At 39.4% G+C, this 22,147-nt stretch overlaps 1 protein-coding gene across 13 annotated transcripts in view; it reads left to right on the top strand.

The window, feature by feature from the left end:
- Crb1 (crumbs family member 1, photoreceptor morphogenesis associated) overlaps positions 1 to 22,147 on the top strand; it is a 202,668-nt gene that overhangs the window by 124,362 nt on the left and 56,159 nt on the right. For 11 of the 13 annotated variants that reach the window (XR_001783143.2, XR_001783142.2, XM_017319071.2 and 8 more), the window contains 5 exons: positions 5,880 to 6,836; positions 11,430 to 11,977; positions 13,667 to 13,832; positions 17,227 to 18,133; positions 20,100 to 20,228. Coding sequence is in view for 10 of the 13 variants with exons in the window: in XM_017319071.2 (XP_017174560.1) it covers positions 5,880 to 6,836; positions 11,430 to 11,977; positions 13,667 to 13,832; positions 17,227 to 18,133; positions 20,100 to 20,228 (2,707 nt within the window). In the remaining 3 variants the exon portion in view is untranslated. Of the gene's footprint in view, positions 1 to 5,879; positions 6,837 to 11,429; positions 11,978 to 13,666; positions 13,865 to 17,226; positions 18,134 to 18,632; positions 18,821 to 20,099; positions 20,229 to 22,147 lie in introns of those variants that run through there. The other 2 variants (XR_001783144.2, XM_017319075.2) reach the window with 2 other exon arrangements.

Here is a 22,147-nt window from a genome sequence, read left to right as displayed (position 1 = left end):
TTCAAAATAATAGTAAACTTAGCAATCCTCATTATTCATCGACACCTGGACCCAAGCAATCAAATCAGGGCTGCTAAAATACCCGGGAAAGACTGACTGGCAGGTGTAATCCCTGGGCATCACCTAATCGCTTTATTCTGATAGACAGCAGACCTTTCCTTTTGCCCAGTCAGTGAGATAACCAATGAAGAAAACTTCTTTTTGTTGTTGTTGTTGTTGTTTTTAATTTTTCTATCTTTTACTTTACTTTTATTGTATGATTGTTTTGCCTTGAATGTATGTTTACTCACCAATATGTGCCTGGTCTTTTTGAAAGTCAGAAGAGGGCATCAGATCCACTGGAACAGGAATTACAGGCATATAACTCATCTCTCTGTGTGTGTGTGTGTGAAATATTTTGCCGTTATTGGTATATTGTGAAAGATCATATCTGTGTATTCTATGGGGTAATAAAAAATAGAGTAACAGTTGTAAAGAAAGCTCTGTCATAAGTATTCATATGATGAACAACTCCAAATGAAGGCAGCTCAAACTGAAGGAAATAAACACCCTGTTTCGGGCTTTGATAGACTTGCTTGTGGAGTTTTAATGGCTCCTGGCCTGTCTTCCTGTTCCTAGTTTTTTCCCTTCACTTTTACACATCCCTATGGGACTGATCTTTGGAAGGGACTTCCAAAGCTGGACTTCCAGTCCATGTTTACCCCATCAGTTCCCACTGCCAAAATAAGTAAATAAGTAAAACAATAAAAGGTTTAGTTCTAGCCCCCTGGTCTGAGTGCAATGGCTTAACATTTCTAACTTGATCTTCCTTCATGAATCTTCCTGGCAGTCAGATTCCCAAACACATCATGGCTTCGGAAAGTCTTCAGATTTTCCGTCAGGGGTGTTTTCTTTCTTTGCTAATTTGTGCACACAATGTTTTGTTGTTTGTTTGGTTTTTTTTTTTTTTTTTTTTTTTTTTTTTTTTTTTTGGGTCCTTGGAACCTCTTGGGTCCCTGGCATCTGGGACTTTGTAGTGACTACTCCCAGTTCCCCCTTTCCCCTTCTCTCCTTCTTTCAAATTCCTGACTCTCTGTACTTCTCCCCCATCTCCTCTCATAGGTGAAGCAACCCCCTTTCCCTCCCTCTTCTAGAATGAATGTTTTTCAATCCATATGTGAGGGGGTGTATGTGGAGGCCGGAAGCTAAAGTCAAGTGTCTTCCTTGCTTGCTTTTTTTCTTCTTTTTTTTGTTTTGTTTTGTTTTGTTTTTTTTTGTTGTTGTTTTGTTTTGTTTTTCTTTCCATTTTTTATTAGGTATTTAGCTCATTTACATTTCCAATGCTATACCAAAAGTCCCCCATACCCACCCACCCCCACTCCCCTACCCGCCCACTCCCCCTTTTTGGCCCTGGCGTTCCCCTGTTCTGGGGCATATAAAGTTCGCGTGTCCAATGGGCCTCTCTTTCCAGTGATGGCCGACTAGGCCATCTTTTGATACATATGCAGCTAGAGTCAAGAGCTCCGGGGTACTGGTTAGTTCATAATGTTGATCCACCTATAAGGTTGCAGATCCCTTTAGCTCCTTGGGTACTTTCTCTAGCTCCTCCATTGGGAGCCCTGTAATCCATCCATTAGCTGACTGTGGGCATCCACTTCTGTGTTTGCTAGGCCCCGGCATAGTCTCACAAGAGACAGCTACATCTGGGTCCTTTCGATAAAATCTTGCTAGTGTATGCAATGGTGTCAGCGTTTGGATGCTGATTATGGGGTGGATCCCTGGATAAGGCAGTCTCTACATGGTCCATCCTTTCATCTCAGCTCCAAACTTTGTCTCTGTAACTCCTTCCAAGGGTGTTTTGTTCCCACTTCTAAAGAGGGGCATAGTGTCCACACTTCAGTCTTCATTTTTCTTGAGTTTCATGTGTTTAGGAAATTGTATCTTATATCTTGGGTATCCTAGGTTTTGGGCTAATATCCACTTATCAGTGAGTACATATTGTGTGAGTTCCTTTTGTTTGTTTGTTTAACTCTGATTTATTCCTGAAATGTAGAGTCATTTACACTTAGTTTCCCTAAAACTTTCCGGGACATCCTGACATGAGGTTGCTAGGACTGCAATTGGTTTTGCCTGTGCAGGTCACTAGGATTTGTCCGGTGCTGCCCCTTTGGCGTGCAATGACTCACATTGACACTTTCTTTTGACACTTTGGTCCTACCTCCAGTAAACTCAGAAGACCTGATTGTCATTTCATGATACCCCCAGAACTTTGTGCAGGGTCAATATGACATCAGTATTTGTTTATTTGATTTTAATTATTAGTTTTAATATCTCAAGATTATTCACTGTGCCTGAATCAAAGCCTTCACCAGAAGTTTTCTAAATATGGTCCGGTGGTGCCTGAGTTTGCACTTTACAGATTATCTGCAACCTCTGGAAGCCAGCTATGTACAATGTATTTCCAGAAATATCATAACATTAAACACATTTATGCCTCACATTATACTCACATCAAAGCCAGGTCTTTGACTCCCATATCCGTCTACTTCGCACATAGCCTGTAGGAATGAGACACAGATTAGTACTTTGCACATTTTAAAGAATTGTAAATTAATTAATTAATAGTTAAGATATTTTTGCTATGAGTACCAAACTAAATTCTGAAAGATATTAGAATGCAGAATATCATAATAATAGGCCTCAGGCTTTTAGAGAGTTGGACGAATTTCAAGGACATTCTTGAGAAATAGTTTGAAGCACTATGTCTATAAACAAATTTCTTGTTTGCATCTGAAATCTGTAACAGGGATATGTGTGTGTGTGTGTGTGTGTGTGTGTGTGTGTTGCTGAGGCTATTCTGATCCTCACTGTATAGCCCAAGATAGCATCAATCTCCTAAATGCTGGGATTCAAAACCTGTACTACCAGGTGCAACAGAAATTTGTCTTGATGATTTGTCGCTCAAATATGTAAAGATCAAATTTAAGGAAAATTCCTTCTAAGACAAAAGTTCAAACTCTTGTTGTAGTTAAAATGTCTTTAGAATACTCCTTTAGAATTAACCTTTGCTTAGAATGTTATATTCATTCTCTACATTCACAAAGTAGATCAATTTCACCCTGTTCTACTCTTCATATTACGAGAGCGTTTAGAACATGGGCCCCCAGCACTGTGCAGGCACTGTGGGGGACTTCAAGAAAATTTACGGCATGTCACCCTTCTCACAGAACTTAAAATATGTTTGAATTACCAGAACGTTTATGAAATCGATCCAAGTTGGGTAAAATATAAATATGATGGAAACCTTCCAATCAAATGCATAGTGTCTGATACATAAGTGGTGATGCATAGAGAAAAAAATCATCATTTCCTAAATTAATAAGCATACCCAGAAAGTACACCTTAGGTTTCTAATAAGATTGAATGCTTTATAAAATATCTGTTACTTTAGGAATACTGTGTTACTATAAACTAATAAGCATACCCAGAAAATACAGCTTAGGTTTTAGATAAGGCTTAATGCTTTATAAATATTTGTTACTTTAGGAAGATCTTTAATTTATCCATTCAAAAGATTAATTGTAAAATGATTCTTTGGTTTTAGGGATTCTTGGGATTTTAAAATATGAGCCACATATTAAGCTCAGGCCTAGACACTGATTGATGAATAAAACATATTTTTTCCCTCATGGAATTTACAGTCTAATGAGATTCCAGAGTAACATACTGTGTAAATCTCACATTTACTTTTTATTATTATTTCGAGACTTTTCTTTTTGTATGGCAGCATAAATAACCACATTCTGTAAATTATCTTTCAGTGAACAAGAACTATTTGAATTTTGTCACTATGGGTAATTCTTCCAGTTATTACTTTTTAGTAAATGGCCAACATCTATTGCAAAATTACATAATAGAGTAGATAGATTCACAATCATTTTCATGACTTAAATCAGACTGTGGAGAAGCTTTGTCTATAAATTCCATTTTTATTCCCATTTCGTTGATGAGGAAATAGGACTCTGAAAACAAAACCTGCTAAGATCACACATGCAATACTATCAAGGTGACAACCTTTGTATGACAAAGGGGTCATACAACGAAAGAGCAAGTTAGCAAGGAGAAGAGTCCTTGAGGAAAGAGTCCATATTTGTATCTAGGATTATTGACAATCATTCTGTTTTCAAAATATTAATATTATATGTATAAAATAAAAATAAAATTAAAATTTTAAGTATAGGCCTAAATGGGAAGATAATATACACAGAATAGTAACTAGCATAACCAGAATAATTAGCAGCCCAGCATTATTAGGTAAGACCATTTTGGACTAGATGTAAAACATGATTTAGGGTCAGACTATAGAAACATTTTAGAACTTAGACTTTGGATTTTCTAAACATCAGTTTTCTTCTGCAGAAAGAGAATGTATGCCTTGCAAACTGGAGATGACTGTGGATTACAGAGATGTGATATGGATGAACTTACTGAGGAGAAATCATAAAGTGTTCTGCATATGTCAATTTGTATTTGCTTGTGTGCATTCATAGTCATTCCCAACAACTGTCTATCCTAGTTCCATGTCTGCAACTGAGAAAAAAAAATACTTACCAAAAGCAAATTGGAGGAGAAAAAAAAAGTTTATTTTAACTCATAGATTATTGTCCATTATTGAGGGAATCCAGGGCAGAAGCTCAAGGCAGGAACATGGAGGCAGGAACTAAAACAGAGACCAGGGCAGACAGCTGCCTGCTGGCTTGCTCTTCATGGATTGCTCAATCTACTTCCTTATACCACCCTAGACCACCTACTAAGGATGGTACCACCCATAGACTAGCCTACAGGCCATTCTGATGGAGGCAATTCCTCAAATGAAGTTCCTTCTTCTCAGGTGTCGCTTGCTTGTGCCATGTTGACGAAAACTAACAAGCACAGTGTCATGTTCTTGTCCCCTTGAACAAAATAGTTGGAATCATTCTTTAGGGGCACTGTTCCATGTTTCTCAAAATCAAGAGCCAGATTTTATCAGAGTGAAATAAAAATTATCAATGGGAACTTGTCGAATGGATGTTTTGTTTTATGTGGGAATTCAGGGAGAAGATGAGCTCTTCCATCTAGGAGCTTTCTGTGGTGAGCGATGTCTAGGTCTAGGTCTGTATGTCAGGCAAACTTGGATTCTAGAGGTTGTAGGATGGTGTAAACATGAGAGAAAGCAATCATTCTTTCCAAATAGAAGAAATTAAAATAAGAGGGTAAATTAGGAACTAAAAAAGACACCTGCAAACCAATCATTTTTTTCGTAAACATTTTTTATTAGATATTTTTTTCATTTACATTTCAAATGCTATCCCAAAAGCTCCCTATACCCTCCCCCTGCCCTGCTCCCCTACCCACCCACTTCCACTTCTTGGCTCTGGCGTTCCCCTGTACTGGGGCATATAAAGTTTGCAAGACCTAGGGGCCTCTCTTCCCAACGATGGCTGACTAGGCCATCTTCTGCTACATATGCAGCTAGAGACACGAGCTCTCAAATCAATCACTTTAAAATCTAGGACCACTGCCAAGACCAGAGTTTCCCCCGTTTTTGTTATGTTTTCATATCTATGCCATATGTATACTTGACAATGGTAACTTGAGATGATCACTACATTGACAAATGGTCTATTTCTACAAGAATTCTAAGGCTGTCACGGTTGCTCTTCTCACAGCACATGTAGAACAGGACAACTGATGGTAGTTTTCTTCCCGAACTGTATTTTATTCCATCACAGTTCTAAGCCTAAACTTGATCTGAACTTCTTTATCTTGTATAAAATGTATATGAAACTTCTAGTAATGATGTGCTCATATATGTCTATGTGAGTGTGTATACATTTAACCTGATGTTTATTATTTAACAGGAATTCACTGTGAAGAAGACGTTGATGAATGTTTACTGCACCCTTGCCTAAATGGTGGTACTTGTGAGAACCTGCCTGGGAATTATGCCTGTCACTGTCCCTTTGATGACACTTCTAGGACATTTTATGGAGGAGAAAACTGCTCAGAAATTCTCCTGGGCTGCACTCATCACCAGTGTCTGAACAATGGAAAATGTATCCCTCATTTCCAAAATGGCCAGCATGGATTCACTTGCCAGTGTCTTTCTGGCTATGCGGGGCCCCTGTGTGAAACTGTCACCACACTTTCATTTGGGAGCAATGGCTTCCTATGGGTCACAAGTGGCTCCCATACAGGCATAGGGCCAGAATGTAACATATCCTTGAGGTTTCACACTGTTCAACCAAACGCACTTCTCCTCATCCGAGGCAACAAGGACGTGTCTATGAAGCTGGAGTTGCTGAATGGTTGTGTTCACTTATCAATTGAAGTCTGGAATCAGTTAAAGGTGCTCCTGTCTATTTCTCACAACACCAGTGATGGAGAATGGCATTTCGTGGAGGTAACAATCGCAGAAACTCTAACCCTTGCCCTAGTTGGCGGCTCCTGCAAGGAGAAGTGCACCACCAAGTCTTCTGTTCCAGTTGAGAATCATCAATCAATATGTGCTTTGCAGGACTCTTTTTTGGGTGGCTTACCAATGGGGACAGCCAACAACAGTGTGTCTGTGCTTAACATCTATAATGTGCCGTCCACACCTTCCTTTGTAGGCTGTCTCCAAGACATTAGATTTGATTTGAATCACATTACTCTGGAGAACGTTTCATCTGGCCTGTCATCAAATGTTAAAGCAGGCTGCCTGGGAAAGGACTGGTGTGAAAGTCAACCCTGTCAAAACAGAGGACGCTGCATCAACTTGTGGCAGGGTTATCAGTGTGAATGTGACAGGCCCTATACAGGCTCCAACTGCCTGAAAGGTGAGAGGAGTGGGGTGCCCCAGAGTGCTGTGCCTCTGAGCAGAGCCATCTCTAATCACCCAGGGTGCCGTCCCCTGTTAGGAAACATAAGGACCCCTCAGGACTTATGCTGGTATTTGTTCACTAATGAGATAAAATGGCATAGTCATGATATGTATTAATTATGAGTGGGTTTCATAGGATAGCTGAGCTTTTTTGGGCTGAAAAGTAAAATTAATAATAATAACAATAAGCAAATAACTCCAATTAATGTGGTGTTTTATCTAGTTAGCAAAATGCTCTTAGCAATTTGCCATTCATTGTGTATCAGAAATATATAGAAAACTTTAGTTCTTTGTACAAGATGTCATCTTTTAGAGAAAGGGGAGTTTTGGACAGAAAAACTAGTTACTGCCACGTACTAATACCACACCTTGTGCTTGCTAGAGTCTCAGTGAATAAACCCTTTGCTGATCTCTCTGTGTAACTCATACTTCCGTAAGAATCGTGGTTAAGATTAGCATGTTGACAAGCCATCAGTTCTAGTCAAGACTGTCTCCTAAAAGGCCTTGTTTTCTAAAGAGGAGAGATGTCTTCAGTCGGAAAAAGCAAGAAGACATGAACTGTATTATCAGGAAAACTTGGTAGTTGTCACGCACAGATCCGTGATTCCTCTAGTGAATCAGTTTGAAGTGGATTTCCAATCCCTCACTTTTGACATCACTCTGAAGGCTGCCATCAATAGCGATCAATACATACCTGCTCACTTTTATTATTATTATCATGTATTGAGAGGGCTGAAAGGGAACTCTAACAGACTGCTTTGAAGTTCAGCTGCAATTTACTCTAGCATTTTAGAATGAGTCCAAGAAGAACAACATATGGCAAATAGGCTACGCTGTTCCGTATGAAGGAAAATTAAAACCAGCCGTAGCCTATACTCTACTCCATGTTCAATGGCTAAGAATTATTAGAAACTATTCGCAGGTTTTCCCCTAACCACAATATTCATTACAATCATGGACCTGCTTGACAATGAGGCATGGCATCTGCTGCTCCGCGCAATATTTTAAATGGCGTGGCAAGTTGTTTTGTGATTATTTTTAAAGGTGAAATTATGCCGAGGCAATGGTTCACGTTTTGAAGAAAAATCTAATTGACCCAAAGCAATATTTTTACTACATATACAAAATAACAAACAGATGCGGACTAATTTTGACTGGCTTCCAGATGCGGTGACCCTTGAGGTTAGCACTGACCTGGGAATGCTGACTGTCCTAGGAAATAGATTCGAGAGATGCCAAGCCAGCAGGTTCTGGTTTTCTTTACATTTTTTTTTCCAACTTGGAAAATAATGAACTTTTGAAACAAAATTCCTGATTTGGTTACACTTTCCATATTCCCCCAAATAGTGTGATTACACCCCTCCACTCACACCGAGTGTAACTATATCCCCTACCCTTATACAAAGTGTGATTAAATCTTCTATTTTCACAGTTTGAAACTGTTTAGCTCAACATTTGATATCAAATGATTATAGGGCAGGAATTTCATAAAACCCTTCACTTCTGAAAATTTAGGAGGAGAATTTTAAAAGAAAGTTATATTTTTCATGTGACCCTGAGATCATAAAGTTAAAGTATTCTTTATTGCTGAGATCCATAAGGAAATATTTTCTGTATTTTATTCCTTAAACACACACACACACACTTAAGACTCCAAATGAGACTCTATATACATATAGAGCCATTCTATATGCATATTCAGGATGAGGCACACTAAAAATCAAGAGGGGAAGCCATCAAAGTAACAATTTTTTAAAGATGTATTTTATTATTCTATGTGTGTGGGTCTGAGTGTATGCTTCTGCACCAGGTGAGTGGAGATTCCCCTGGAACAGGAGTTAATGACAGTTTTGAGCTGCCTGATGTGGGTATTGGGATCAAACCTTGGTCCTCTACAAGGACAGCTCATACTTTTAACCACTGAGTCACCTCTCCAGTTCTCAAACAATGATTTTGGAACAATGCTTGCCAGTGTTAAACCCAATGAAAGAAGAAGGCATGTTGAATAAAGGGTGGAGTTATCTGAATGATACAAAATGTAGATAGACATTGCCAATATCTTGAAACTGATCTCAAGTCATTTATGCCCCCCATAAGGTTTCTGTAACAACCTGAACTGCCTGCAGTGATAACATTGTATGTCTTGCATTATGTGTTAGAAGAAGGTCTTCTGGGATATTGGTCTAAAGCAGTTGTTCTCAACCTTCCTAATGCTGTGACCCTTTAATATAGCTCCTTGTGTTTTGCTGACCTCCCAACCATACAGTTATTTTGTTGCTACTTCACAACTGTAACTTTTGCTACTTTTGTGAATTATAATATAAATGTCTGTGTTTTCCAATGGTCTTAGACAAGCCCTGTGACAGCCCTGTGTCATTCATCTCCAAAGGCTTACGGCCCACAGGTCCTAAGAGAACATGTAACGTACCTCTTTCTATGTTCGGAAAGTCTCTAATTTAAAAAAAAAAACAATTTATATATGCTTGTCTTCCTTTGTACGCCCAGACTTTTAGAATGCTATTATATTAGAGTCAGTGATAGTTAGGTTTGACAGAGCCTCATCAGCAGCTGGATTTCTTATGGAACCCTCTGCTTTGAACCCACTTCAGGAATCGAGAAGTCACTATCCCATCTGGCCCCAAATTTTGAAACAATTATTTCTGATGACGATTTAACCCAGCTTCCCTTTTCCCACACAGTTACCACTGCGGATATTCTCACTTAGGGCTTTAACATCCCCTCTTGAAAATTCCTAAATATTTGAAGAAAAATATTCCATGCATAGCATCCACTCCCAGCATCCTACACACATTCCTTACCTCTAGTATCTCTGGAAGGCACGTCCCAGTGGGACATCATTAGCTACCTTACATGCTCCTTTGCCATACATTTGCCTCTTTCTAACAGGTGGTATCTAAATGTGCTTGATGATGCACTGACATGGAACCACAACTTCCCTCTTTCTATATAATAGGCTCTCATTTATCATGTTAGCACTACATTTAATTTTTGGGAGAGTTTACACACTGTCTTTTGTCAGTCATTGTCATTGTGAAGCTAGAGAGTCCTCTTCTATTGTATACTGATAAGTCACATTTAATATCAATGCCTCCTATTAACCTCTCACTAAACTTCACCTTATAGTCCATCAGCATTAAAATCTCTCAAATTAAATTTTTTTCTCCATACATCTTTAGAACATATCCACTACCTGTATTAGTATCAAATCTTCCATGTGTAGAGTTGGGTCCTTCCTATGTGGCTTACCGTGTTTCTAAAATCAAGTAACACATCACACACTCTGACTACCTGCTTGTGATTTCTGAAGAATAGGCTTACTGGAGAGTCAAGTTTCTAAGGAAAAAAAAGAACCCCATCCCTGTATCCTGTCTTTTATTCTGATCCACAAAGTGATGCTGCAGGCATCCTAGGATGACCAGCAGGGACCTGGCCCCCTGAGCTTGAGGGATTTTTGTGTCTATCCTCAAAACTCAAGGGCTTCAAGAGCCCCATTTTCTTATTAAGCATTTTATCCCATACAAAAGTGCCGCAGCATGTGCAGAGATGTTAACCTGTTCAAAGAGGCTATTTTATCTGACAGTACCTTTGAAAGCTACCTGTAGTTGCCTGGAGCCGGTGGTGTCCAAATGCAGATTCACAATGCAGTGTTCCTATAGGAATCAAGTCAGAGTTCTGAAAATGTAGCCTTTTATGCAGAAGGTCTTCAAACACAGATGGTTGTCTAAGCAAGACTCACTGTGGTTCAGCTACACTAAAATATGTCTTACTTTCGCACAAAATTCAATTGGTGATGATAGCTAACTATGATAGGATATGGTCTCCCTCTGTGCTCTCCCCCACCCCATGACAACTGAGATGGAAAAAGCCAAAGCAGCAATATCTTCATGACAGTGTTGTCGAGCTCAGCAATAATTTCTGCATTGCAGATTCAATAGGAAGCACTCAGCCCTTCCTACACTTGACCTCCGTCAGTTAACAAACTGAACACTACACCGTCCTAAAATCTCTTTCCCCAAGAGATTCCTACTACACGGAGTGACTTCCCCAACCTGAGCTGGATAATCTTGCTATTGATCTGTCTTCCTATGAAGCAGCTCAACTTCACAACATGTCTGCTTCAGCAGGCCTTCACACTCACAGCAGAGATGAACTGGGCAGTGTGCCCCAAGGGTACACGGTGTGCTTACGGCCACACCTTTCTTTCACCAAGATCAAACTCAGAGGTGTCGTCTGGATTTTAGAGAGGAGACAGGGATGCTTAGTTGATCATTTCGGAAGCCTTGTTTTTGTTTTGTTTTTTCTCTTTTGTAACTGACAGGTGCCTATTATAATACAAAATATAGTGATTTTCATGATAATCTCAGGAGCTCAGAAAAATGAGGAAACTTCACTCTTAGAGATTAAGACTGTCTGGGGCTTGAGAAAGTGTCTGGTTGTGTATATGCCTGTGAAAGTTCCATCTCCCATTTCTTCTTACATTTGAATATAAAGACATTTTTTTTTCTCCTTCCCTCTTTGGACATTGCAGAGTATGTAGCGGGAAGATTTGGCCAAGATGACTCCACAGGATATGCGGCCTTTAGTGTTAATGATAATTATGGACAGAACTTCAGTCTTTCAATGTTTGTCCGAACACGTCAACCCCTGGGCTTACTTCTGGCTTTGGAAAATAGTACTTACCAGTATGTCAGTGTCTGGCTAGAGCACGGCAGCCTAGCACTGCAGACTCCAGGCTCTCCCAAGTTCATGGTAAACTTTTTTCTCAGTGATGGAAATGTTCACTTAATATCTTTGAGAATCAAACCAAATGAAATTGAACTGTATCAGTCTTCACAAAACCTAGGATTCATTTCTGTTCCTACATGGACAATTCGAAGAGGAGACGTCATCTTCATTGGTGGCTTACCTGACAGAGAGAAGACTGAAGTTTATGGTGGCTTCTTCAAAGGCTGTGTTCAAGATGTCAGATTAAACAGCCAGACTCTGGAATTCTTTCCCAATTCAACAAACAATGCATACGATGACCCAATTCTTGTCAATGTGACTCAAGGCTGTCCCGGAGACAACACATGTAAGGTAGGGTCATTCATGTCAACTATATACTTAGTGCATACTCAGGCTGTATTTATTAAATGATTTATTATAATCACTTTGTTTTTTTCTTGGGTTGTTGTTGGGGGGAGTTGTGTTTTTGTTTTTGTTTTTGTTTGTCTGTTTGTTTGTTTTTGAGATGGTAGACTAACACTAAGTAGCCCAGAATGGATTTGAACTTGAGATCTTCCTTCCTGACCTTCTCGAGTGTGGGCAGGGATTCCAGGGGTATGCTACCACACCTGACTGAAACATCTTATATGTAAGCAAAATGCTGATGCCCTACCAGTCATGGAACATTTTTTATCTATGTGTCTTAAGAAAGCCTGGTAGATTCTCAAAGACCCATGAAAAAGTGACGTTTGTTTTTATTCACGTTATAAATATGTAACAGCCGACACAACTCTAGTCACATGCTTCTCTTGCTCCCAAAACAACCAACTTCCCTAAGAATAATAGTATTTAAATCCACAAGTTCTTAACGGTGTTCTATAGATTTAGCCCAACTAGTTTCTTCTCTTCTAGAAGACCCCCACTAAATTTAATGTCAATGCCCAGATACTTCTGTTCAGTCAACAACAAAATTTCAATTTCTTTTTAGTAGTTGGATTTGAAATCTTTGACAGATGATTTCTCAAAGCCAATGCTCTTTTTCAGAGAAGACTCTCCATGTCTTCTCAACAGCTTTAAACATGCGGGATGATTATCTCTTTATGAGCTTTTGAAGAATGAGAAGAAACATCACTGGCATGACTTGAACATCTATGAGCCCCAATAATTACTGTATGTGAGACTCAGTTCTAAATATATGTGAATAAAACACTGTAATATTCTTATACTAATACTTTTACTATAATTGAAATTATATTACATGTATTAATTCATTTAGTTATATTGATAAACTACTATAGAAAAGGAGCATAGCTCATTTACATATTTACAGATGAAAAATTAAAGTTTATAAAATTATGTAATGTGCTGGGGGGTGTAGCTCAGTGAAAGAGTATAGGATTAGCAAGCTCGAGGACTATGATCTATCATCAGAAGTGTCAAGAAGAAAAAGGGGGTACATAAATAGGAAAAACTATGGTAATAATAGACCTTGGATAAATGCAGTGCAGGATCTGAGCAAATACTTTAAAAATATTTGTGTTTTGACTACTCTCTGAGTGACCTTGAAAACTGAAATAGTACTGTGTCCCTGATAATCGGGAGGCAGGGGGAACTGGGACTTAGAGTATCAAGGACCAGTCTGCACTGTTTCACCTTGTTGTGGATCTTAGGCAATTAGAAGTACCAATCTTCACAGCCAATGATAGCAGATGTGTGTAAAGTGCCTGGTAACTTGTAAATTATGGAGAATATCATTCTAGTTCAATAATCCCTTTCATGTCATAAATGAGTTTTCTATTTTCTCCTTTCTTCTTTTCTTCTGTTCTTCCTTTCCTTTTTATCTCCCCCACACCTCTGTCTATTGCTCATTCCTCTGCTCTTTCAGTAAGCAATTGGAAATGGTAGTAGTCATCTCTATTCTATACTATTAACAATGTACAAAATGTCTAAAATGCAAAGATGTAGAAGAATTGGCATTTTAAAGTAACAGATGATCTCACCTTTCACATTGCCGTATTTCACTGTCCTTGCTTTTATCCTTTGATTTTCTTTCTTTCTCAGTCCAACCCCTGTCATAATGGAGGTGTCTGCCACTCCCTGTGGGATGACTTCTCCTGCTCCTGCCCTACAAACACAGCGGGGAGAGCCTGCGAGCAAGTTCAGTGGTGTCAACTCAGCCCATGTCCTCCCACTGCAGAGTGCCAGCTGCTCCCTCAAGGGTTTGAATGTAGGTAGCATTCAAAGCTGTCATCCATCCAGGTTCGTTGGTACATTTCAATTGTCCCAACAAGAAACAGTGAACAAAGAATTCAGCCATAGCCAACTTAGAGAAAACTACGTGAAAAGTTTAATAGTCCTGATGTGACCAAGATCATGACCAGAATGACCACTGGGATGCATATTAGCCTGAGTTTCTGAGTGAGAAAATGGGCCATTGCAATAATAAAACTAATTCTTTATTTCAAGCTAGTTTGTGAAGGACAAGACAAATGATACCTGCCTTTGCTTTCTCAATACTGAGAATATGCAGTAAATGTGCACACATCTGGCTCACTGCCATTGATTCTTGATTTATTGATCATGTTCATGGCCACCATAATCTAAAGCTCCCTCACATGTCAAACAGAGAGAACAACACCCATTTCACATGTTTCATTGTGTATGATGTTATGTGTATCATGATGTGTAATAGGTACAGGCTTATTGTATGTGTGTAACTGTTCCCCTCCTTATTAACTGTTTTCCAGTTTCAATATTATAGTCATGACTTTGAACTAAACATTCAGGGTTATGTGCTGTCTCTCCCTTAGATCAAACAATGCACAATCCAAAATAGCAAATGCTCTATGTCTGAATTAAATTAGAATCTCTTCTCATTATTCAATAAAGTATATATCTAAAGATGTGCTCCAAAGTCCTCTGCCCTCCAATGTCAACAGGAAAGTGTTCTGGGAAGACAGAGCCTACTAAAGCAACATAGTCTTGAGGATACAGCTCATAGTTTACCTTGGGTTTACTTGAGCTCCTTGTCATAGCAAGATTTAAAACAAGACTTAAAATTTTGCTCTCTCTAGGTATAAGCGTATTTATTGAATCAAAGCTCCCTAAGGAAAGGCAATACATAGAAGTGCATTGAGCACTTTACCCAGATCACAGCTCATGGTTTCACTATCTTTCTAGATAAATATACACAGCATTACAGACAATAAAGAGTGAATTAGATTGGTCATTCTAACATTTGTTTAAGAATATATAATAAGATATTTGTTTATGCCCCTTCCCTCCAGAATCCCTTCCCCAAACGTGGTAACAGTCAAATAACAGTGAAATTAAATGAGATCTTTAAATCTACTCAAACACTCTATTTAAAGTATAACACTTGCATTATTCACTTATTTCTCCTGTTGTGGTTATTAATATTATTGCACTTTCCAAAGTAAAAGGTAATTTCCTAGACTATCCACTTAGTAATGTTCAATGAACTCTTTCTATAGACCAGGCAATATTCTCCGCAAAGAGACAGAGGAAACAAACAAGTCTACTTAACAGATGTCTGGTCCCATCCAGCTCGTGCAGTAGAGCAGAAAGAGTTAAGAAACAAGCCCAGTTTCAGATGACAACAGGAGGTAGAAAAAAATCAGTAACAGGAGAATCCAAGGAAGGCCTATTTTAACTTGGCCAGTCAGGTGAAGATGACATTTCAGCAGAGGGCGACCTTGAGGAAGTGCTGAGCACAGGGAACTCTGGAGAAAGAATATTCCACGTTGAATATTTTCAGCGAATATTAAAAGCCCGTTTGGGATAAGCTCTTTGTTTTTATGACTGTGGCATGTGAATGAGGGAGAGATTTCTGTGACCTGGAGCTGGACAGTTTAACAGGGTTAGATCCCATAGACTTGAAAGGTGGCATTTAAAATTTATGTCTTAAACTAAGAAGTGGTTGTTAAGGCCATTGTCAGAATCCACAGAAGTAGGGAATCTAGGAAGCAATCTTCTGTATAACCAATGATGGTGGCTGGAACAGAGCCTGGTGATGAACCATGTTCTCAGGTCAATTGCTGCAGAAAGGTAAGAAAAAAAATGAGAATAGAAAATTGACCACTGGATTGAGGTCATTGTGACCTCGACAGAAGCAGTTTCAGTGAAGTGATAGGGACCACATCAGAGAAAATGAGAGATGAGAAAATTAAAGTGAGTTTACAAAGTATTAAGTTTTTGTGGTAACAGGAACAGAAATAAGGCATCAGGACAGCGGTCAATGTAATACTTCAGGGATTTTGTGGGCCTTTTTTAAACAATTTTTAGCAATCATAGCATATTTGTACAGCAGTGGGGGAAAAAAAACCAAAAATGGAAGGGAAATGTTGGTGTAGAACAAAGAAAAAAATGGGTGCACATAAGAAAATGTCCAAAAATAGTGAAAATGAACAGAACCCAACACAAGACTTAACAACCTGACCTCCGAAAGGAATAAGGACAGTGTGTCAGTTGTAATGTTGCAAAGAGGGCCAGCACAGACACTATTAATTAGGTTGACAGGTCTGGTAGAAAGTAGGGGGTAGCACTTCTATTTCCTCTCTTCTCTCAAGTTTGCATATAGATCATAAGCAGATATGGAGTTAGATATTTTAGGAGATAGGTGTTATGATTACAAAATTATAGCAATTTTAATAGAGGAATGCAGTGAGATTATCAAAAGGTCTATATGTGGGAAGCCGCAAACGCCATTACAAGATGGCGCTGGCTACCACTGGCCACCGCCCATGATTATGGGTAAACAACCAATGTGCGCATGTGCATAAGAGTTTTTTTTTTTGCCGAGTCACTGCCTGGCCCGACGAATATTAATGAGGTACTGGTAGCATAACCAATCAGGTATGGACACGTCACTCCTAGGCCTATATAAGCAGCACCATTTCTGGGCTCAGGGTCTTTCGTCTATGCAGTCAATGCTCTCCCAATAAACGTGTGCAGAAGGATCCTGTTGCAGCATCGTTCTTGCTGGCTGAGTCAGGGCGCGCGCAAGATCTATATTCACTGAAACAGGTAAACTTAAAATGCTATTATTTTCTATTTTTCTGACCGTATGAAGGTACTGGGTTATAGATGGCTAGTTGGTACTTTGGCATGTAGTTGGAGTTTTTTATGGCATAAATCAATCCATCACTTGTGAATGTTTCTATTAACTGCATGGTGGGGAGCTCAATCAGAAGCCAGGGCAATTGTTATCTAATTGGCATGTTACCAAGTCTAAGTTTGTGATTTTTATGTATTTAGTTTATGTTTAAAATGGATAATCAAGGCTTCCCTGATACAAACCAATGGAAAACGATAATTGGCATTCCTGGAGATTTGAAATGAAAAAAAAAATGGTGTGAGTTGAATTCTGGTATTACAATAGACAGATGTGACCTTCTAGTTTGGTGATTTTTTTTAATGACCAAGTTACTCAGCTTTTGCAAATTTTGAGTTATTCTCTTGTAAAACAAGGACAGCAATAGCATCTGTATAAGACACAGCTTGATAGCAACTAACACAGTACATAGTGAGTCAAACAACTTATGCAAACGTCAGGGATGCAGTAAATGAAGTTGACAATCAGTTTCCCCTCTCCACTTTAGGTATCGCAAACGCTGTTTTCAGCGGATTAAGCAGAGAAATACTCTTCAGAAGCAATGGGAACATTACCAGAGAACTCACCAATATCACATTTGCTTTCAGAACACATGATACAAATGTGATGATATTGCATGCAGAAAAAGAACCAGAGTTTCTTAATATTAGCATTCAAGATGCCAGATTATTCTTTCAATTGCGAAGTGGCAACAGCTTTTATACGCTGCACCTGATGGGTTCCCAATTGGTGAATGATGGCACATGGCACCAAGTGACTTTCTCCATGATAGACCCAGTGGCCCAGACCTCCCGGTGGCAAATGGAGGTGAACGACCAGACACCCTTTGTGATAAGTGAAGTTGCTACTGGAAGCCTGAACTTTTTGAAGGACAATACAGACATCTATGTGGGTGACCAATCTGTTGACAATCCGAAAGGCCTGCAGGGCTGTCTGAGCACAATAGAGATTGGAGGCATATATCTTTCTTACTTTGAAAATCTACATGGTTTCCCTGGTAAGCCTCAGGAAGAGCAATTTCTCAAAGTTTCTACAAATATGGTACTTACTGGCTGTTTGCCATCAAATGCCTGCCACTCCAGCCCCTGTTTGCATGGAGGAAACTGTGAAGACAGCTACAGTTCTTATCGGTGTGCCTGTCTCTCGGGATGGTCAGGGACACACTGTGAAATCAACATTGATGAGTGCTTTTCTAGCCCCTGTATCCATGGCAACTGCTCTGATGGAGTTGCAGCCTACCACTGCAGGTGTGAGCCTGGATACACCGGTGTGAACTGTGAGGTGGATGTAGACAATTGCAAGAGTCATCAGTGTGCAAATGGGGCCACCTGTGTTCCTGAAGCTCATGGCTACTCTTGTCTCTGCTTTGGAAATTTTACCGGGAGATTTTGCAGGTGAGCACAAAGTCCACTCGGAGCTCAGTCTGTGGGGCTATGCTCTGCATTTTCATTGTCAGTCTGGGAAGCTTTCCCCCTTAAATGTCCGTCCATAGGTGCTAAACAAGGCTGGTTTTGAGCACTCCTATCATGATTTAGTCGTGGATAGATGCAATGATATTGTGGAATATCCTACATCATGTGTTTTGTATAGTGTGCAGAGTTATAACACAGCATAATAAAGAAAATTTAGGGTATATACACCAATGCCAAGTGGCCTTTATGTAATATTCAGCATGCCACCGAAAGAATATCTGTTCAACTTACCCATTTTAAAGAATTTCACATTTTTTTTCTAAAAATGCTCTTGTGACCACCTCACTTTTATGCTATGAAAACAGAGATAAAAAAGAATCTTTTAATCATGTTACTGTCATTGTTTTTGCCTTCCACTTATTAAGTTAACTGAGTCATTCTAGGGAGGTGAGAGGTATCATTAATGAATACTATATTCCAGGACATGGGCAAGAATACCCGGAGTGGAGTAAATTGGCTGCCTGTAAACATCACTTTTATTCAGAGGCAGAGCATCTTGGCAGACATTATGTGCAGCCATGCCTGTGAGAAATTGTGTTCATCTTCCGCAGCATCTAATATTGTTCAGACCGTCAATGCAAGACACAGTGAGAAATGCTAAGTGTTCAGGTTATTTAATACATGTTATTTCTTGCAAGTTAACAAAATCATTTGTCCACAAGTAGCCTGACTGGTTAAAACCAAAATTTGGGATACAAATTAGAAGTTTTATACAGTGACTATAGATAATGAGTTCTCTGAAACCTTTTTCTGTCTGATTCATCAAAGTCAAGTTTTAAAAAATAAAGTTCTCAAAAGTCCCTTCTAATGAACTTTTCAGATGCTATTAAGCCAAGGTGTGTATAAAGCTGGCGATTTGCATTGCGAATGACTCTTAGAGAATGACTCTTTTCAGTTGACATTCTTAACACTTTTGAAATGTCCTTATGACATTTTCTTTTTGAAGTAGAGTTATTAGGCTCTTTTGAAAAGACACACGTTTATACCATCATTCATTCAGGTGGGCTTCTCCATGGGCATGGCAGGACAAATGTGAATTTGCTTTCCACTCCCAGAATACTCATTCTGTATCTGATCACACACACACACACACACACACACACACACACACACACACACACACAGAGAGAGAGAGAGAGAGAGAGAGAGAGATGACCGAAGTTCCTGAGCAACAATTTTAAAATCAGCTTTAAGATCAGTCCTTTCAAGCCTAGGGATTTTTGACTAGCAGTGTTTTCTTAGCTTTGAACAATCTGTTCTGCCTTTTATAAGGATTCTGCAGTGTGTCCAGCTTTGTGGCTGTACAAAGAGCCCCATGCTGAACTCACATGTAGTCACATTGAGTATTATACACAAACCGCCTGGACAGCCCTTGGCTTGCGCTGTGCAAAGCTATGAATTATGAGAGAGGGAGCAGGCAAGTCTTGGCAGGGCAACTGTAGTTCAGTTCTGAAAGCCAACAGAGAAATCACACCAAGGCCTGAAGACCAGAGTGGTCTCCTTGTTTTCCTGCCCTTTATAGAGATGCAATTTTCCTATGGCCTCTGTTGATTTATTGGAAAAGCAGCTGCAGTCCTAGCTACAGTGAGCTCCTTCCAGCCTTAAATTTACTGCCACCCCATGGCATAGATCTTATCTCATGTACAAAAGCTGTGGAGAACAGAAGATGGATGACCATGTTGGTTGCGGTGGGCTCCAGCAGGGGCTTTTTGCTGAAGAACATGGTGTTTGTACAATGCAGAAAAATCCAGCATTAGTTGTTCCTCAGCCTCAGAGCTTAATTAGCCTAACATTGACTACATATATGAACTTTTCCAAAGAAGATTTTTTTTTTCTTGAATGGAATGAACAAGATAAACAGCTGTGGCCATTACTTTTATCTCTCTAGACACAGCAGATTACCCTCAACAGTCTGTGGGAATGAGAAGAGAAACTTCACTTGCTACAATGGAGGCAGCTGCTCCATGTTCCAGGAGGACTGGCAATGTATGTGCTGGCCAGGTTTCACTGGAGAGTGGTGAGTTACACTGGAACTTGATGGATAAAAGTTCTGAGCTAAGAACAGACAGATTGCCCAGAGTTCATTTTCTCCTCCAATTTTTCATCTCAGTTCCCACAGGAAAAAAATCTATGTTGAAATATAGGTCCAGACAGAATCAAGCAATAAAAAAGAAGAAAAATGACAGGGTAGGTCAAAGTATAGAATATTTTACCAGCCAAGACTTCAAATAAGAAAATACGATTTTTAAAATATATAATGTCTTATTTATTCTTTCCTATAAGTACTTCTAGATTCATAGAGTTCTCTCCTCCCCACACTAACTCGAATATATGATTTCAATATGGTTGCTTTTGAAGTAAAAATAAAACATACCTAAATGTTACCTTATATCATTAACTTCAAACCAAAGTATATGTACTCCGTACCCAGGGAATTATTTCTCTCACAGAGAATCCCTTTAACTGTTCACCTAGTTAGAGTTGGCCACTGGAATCAGATCATCTGTGACCAGCTATAGATCCAGGTAAAGTTGTGTATGCATTTGATTGGCTGGGGTGTGGTCCAGGGGAAGAGAGATCATCCTCCCTGCTTTGATTAGATCTCTCAAGAGCTCTCCATCCCCAAACACCAGGACTCTAGGTGCACAGGCATTAGGTAGACAGATAAAATGTAACCTTTTGTTTAGCACTAATCTACCCACGTACCTACATCTCAGAGCTCTGCAAGCGAGATTTTGTTGTTTTTAGTGTGTGTGCGTGTGTGTGTGTGTGTGTGTGTGTGTGTGTGTGAATGAAGGTGAATGAAGGTTACACGACAGATTGATGCTGAGTTAAATGTATGCAACAATGAAAGTTGGGCTGCCATCAAAGCTGGTGTTGCTCTGCTGGGAAAGCTGCCATGAATTCATGAGTGTTTGCTCAGCACAATTAAAACAAAATATAAAATGTGTTTTTGCCACCTCCTAGAATAAGGTACAGGCAGCTGAGATACATATGTGTGCAGAAGGAATTAGAGGAGTCACGTCCATGTTCCAGTTTATCACACCATGACATGCCTCTGATTTCATATCTTCAAAATAATACAAATAAATCCAGATAACTCTCTACTGTCTTTCAATGCTCAACACCTCCTTACTTAATATTATCTCCCATTGCTAGCACAATGAATAGTGTTCATCAATACCTTCAATTATCTTTCTTTGCAGTAAATATTTTCATGTCCTTTGATATATGTATCAGTTTTGAAATTCATACTTGCCATTTAAATTATTGAGTAAAATAGGTGTAGGATTACTAATTTTCTTTCCTTCCCATGGAAGATTTTCTCCAAATAAACTTCACTGATGCAAAAATATTTTAAACAGTGAATGTGTGTTTTATATATTCTAGTTTTGCGAACACATTAAGCATCATTAATTCAGAAGAGCCTAATGGCTTTACTTTGACTTTCCACATATTAATTATCATCTTTTTCATTTGTTTTTACCTTGTATTTTCTTTGGGGACAGGATCCCATTTGTAGCTCTGGCTTGTCTAGAACTTGCTACATCAAGCAGGCTGGCCTCAAACTTGCTGTCATTCTTCTCCCTGTCTCGTCTCCCTGCTGGGATCTGGGGAATGAGACACCACATTCAGTCCTATCATTTTCTAATAAGAGCTCCCCTGTTGTTTGCCATGCATATAGAGTATCAACTGTTTTGCTCAAAATAGAGATTGGTAAGGAAATGAAAGAAGGCAGGAGGAAGGGCGGGAAATGTTTAGGCAGTCTCCCAAGGTCTAGAGCAGCAAGATTTCCACACAGTGGAGGGTACTGAGAAGCTATTGCGCCTGCTTAAGCTTCCAGCTTCATGTTGTCAGTCCAGCAAGTTCAGGTGATGGATGGTGTGAATGCTGGCCACCCAGGACACAGAATGCTTGGCAAGCTCCTGAGAGTTG

This window comes from Mus musculus, chromosome 1 (assembly GCF_000001635.26).
Source record: "Mus musculus strain C57BL/6J chromosome 1, GRCm38.p6 C57BL/6J".
NCBI classification, from domain to species: domain Eukaryota; kingdom Metazoa; phylum Chordata; class Mammalia; order Rodentia; family Muridae; genus Mus; species Mus musculus.
This window is presented reverse-complemented; position numbering and strand designations above follow the sequence as displayed.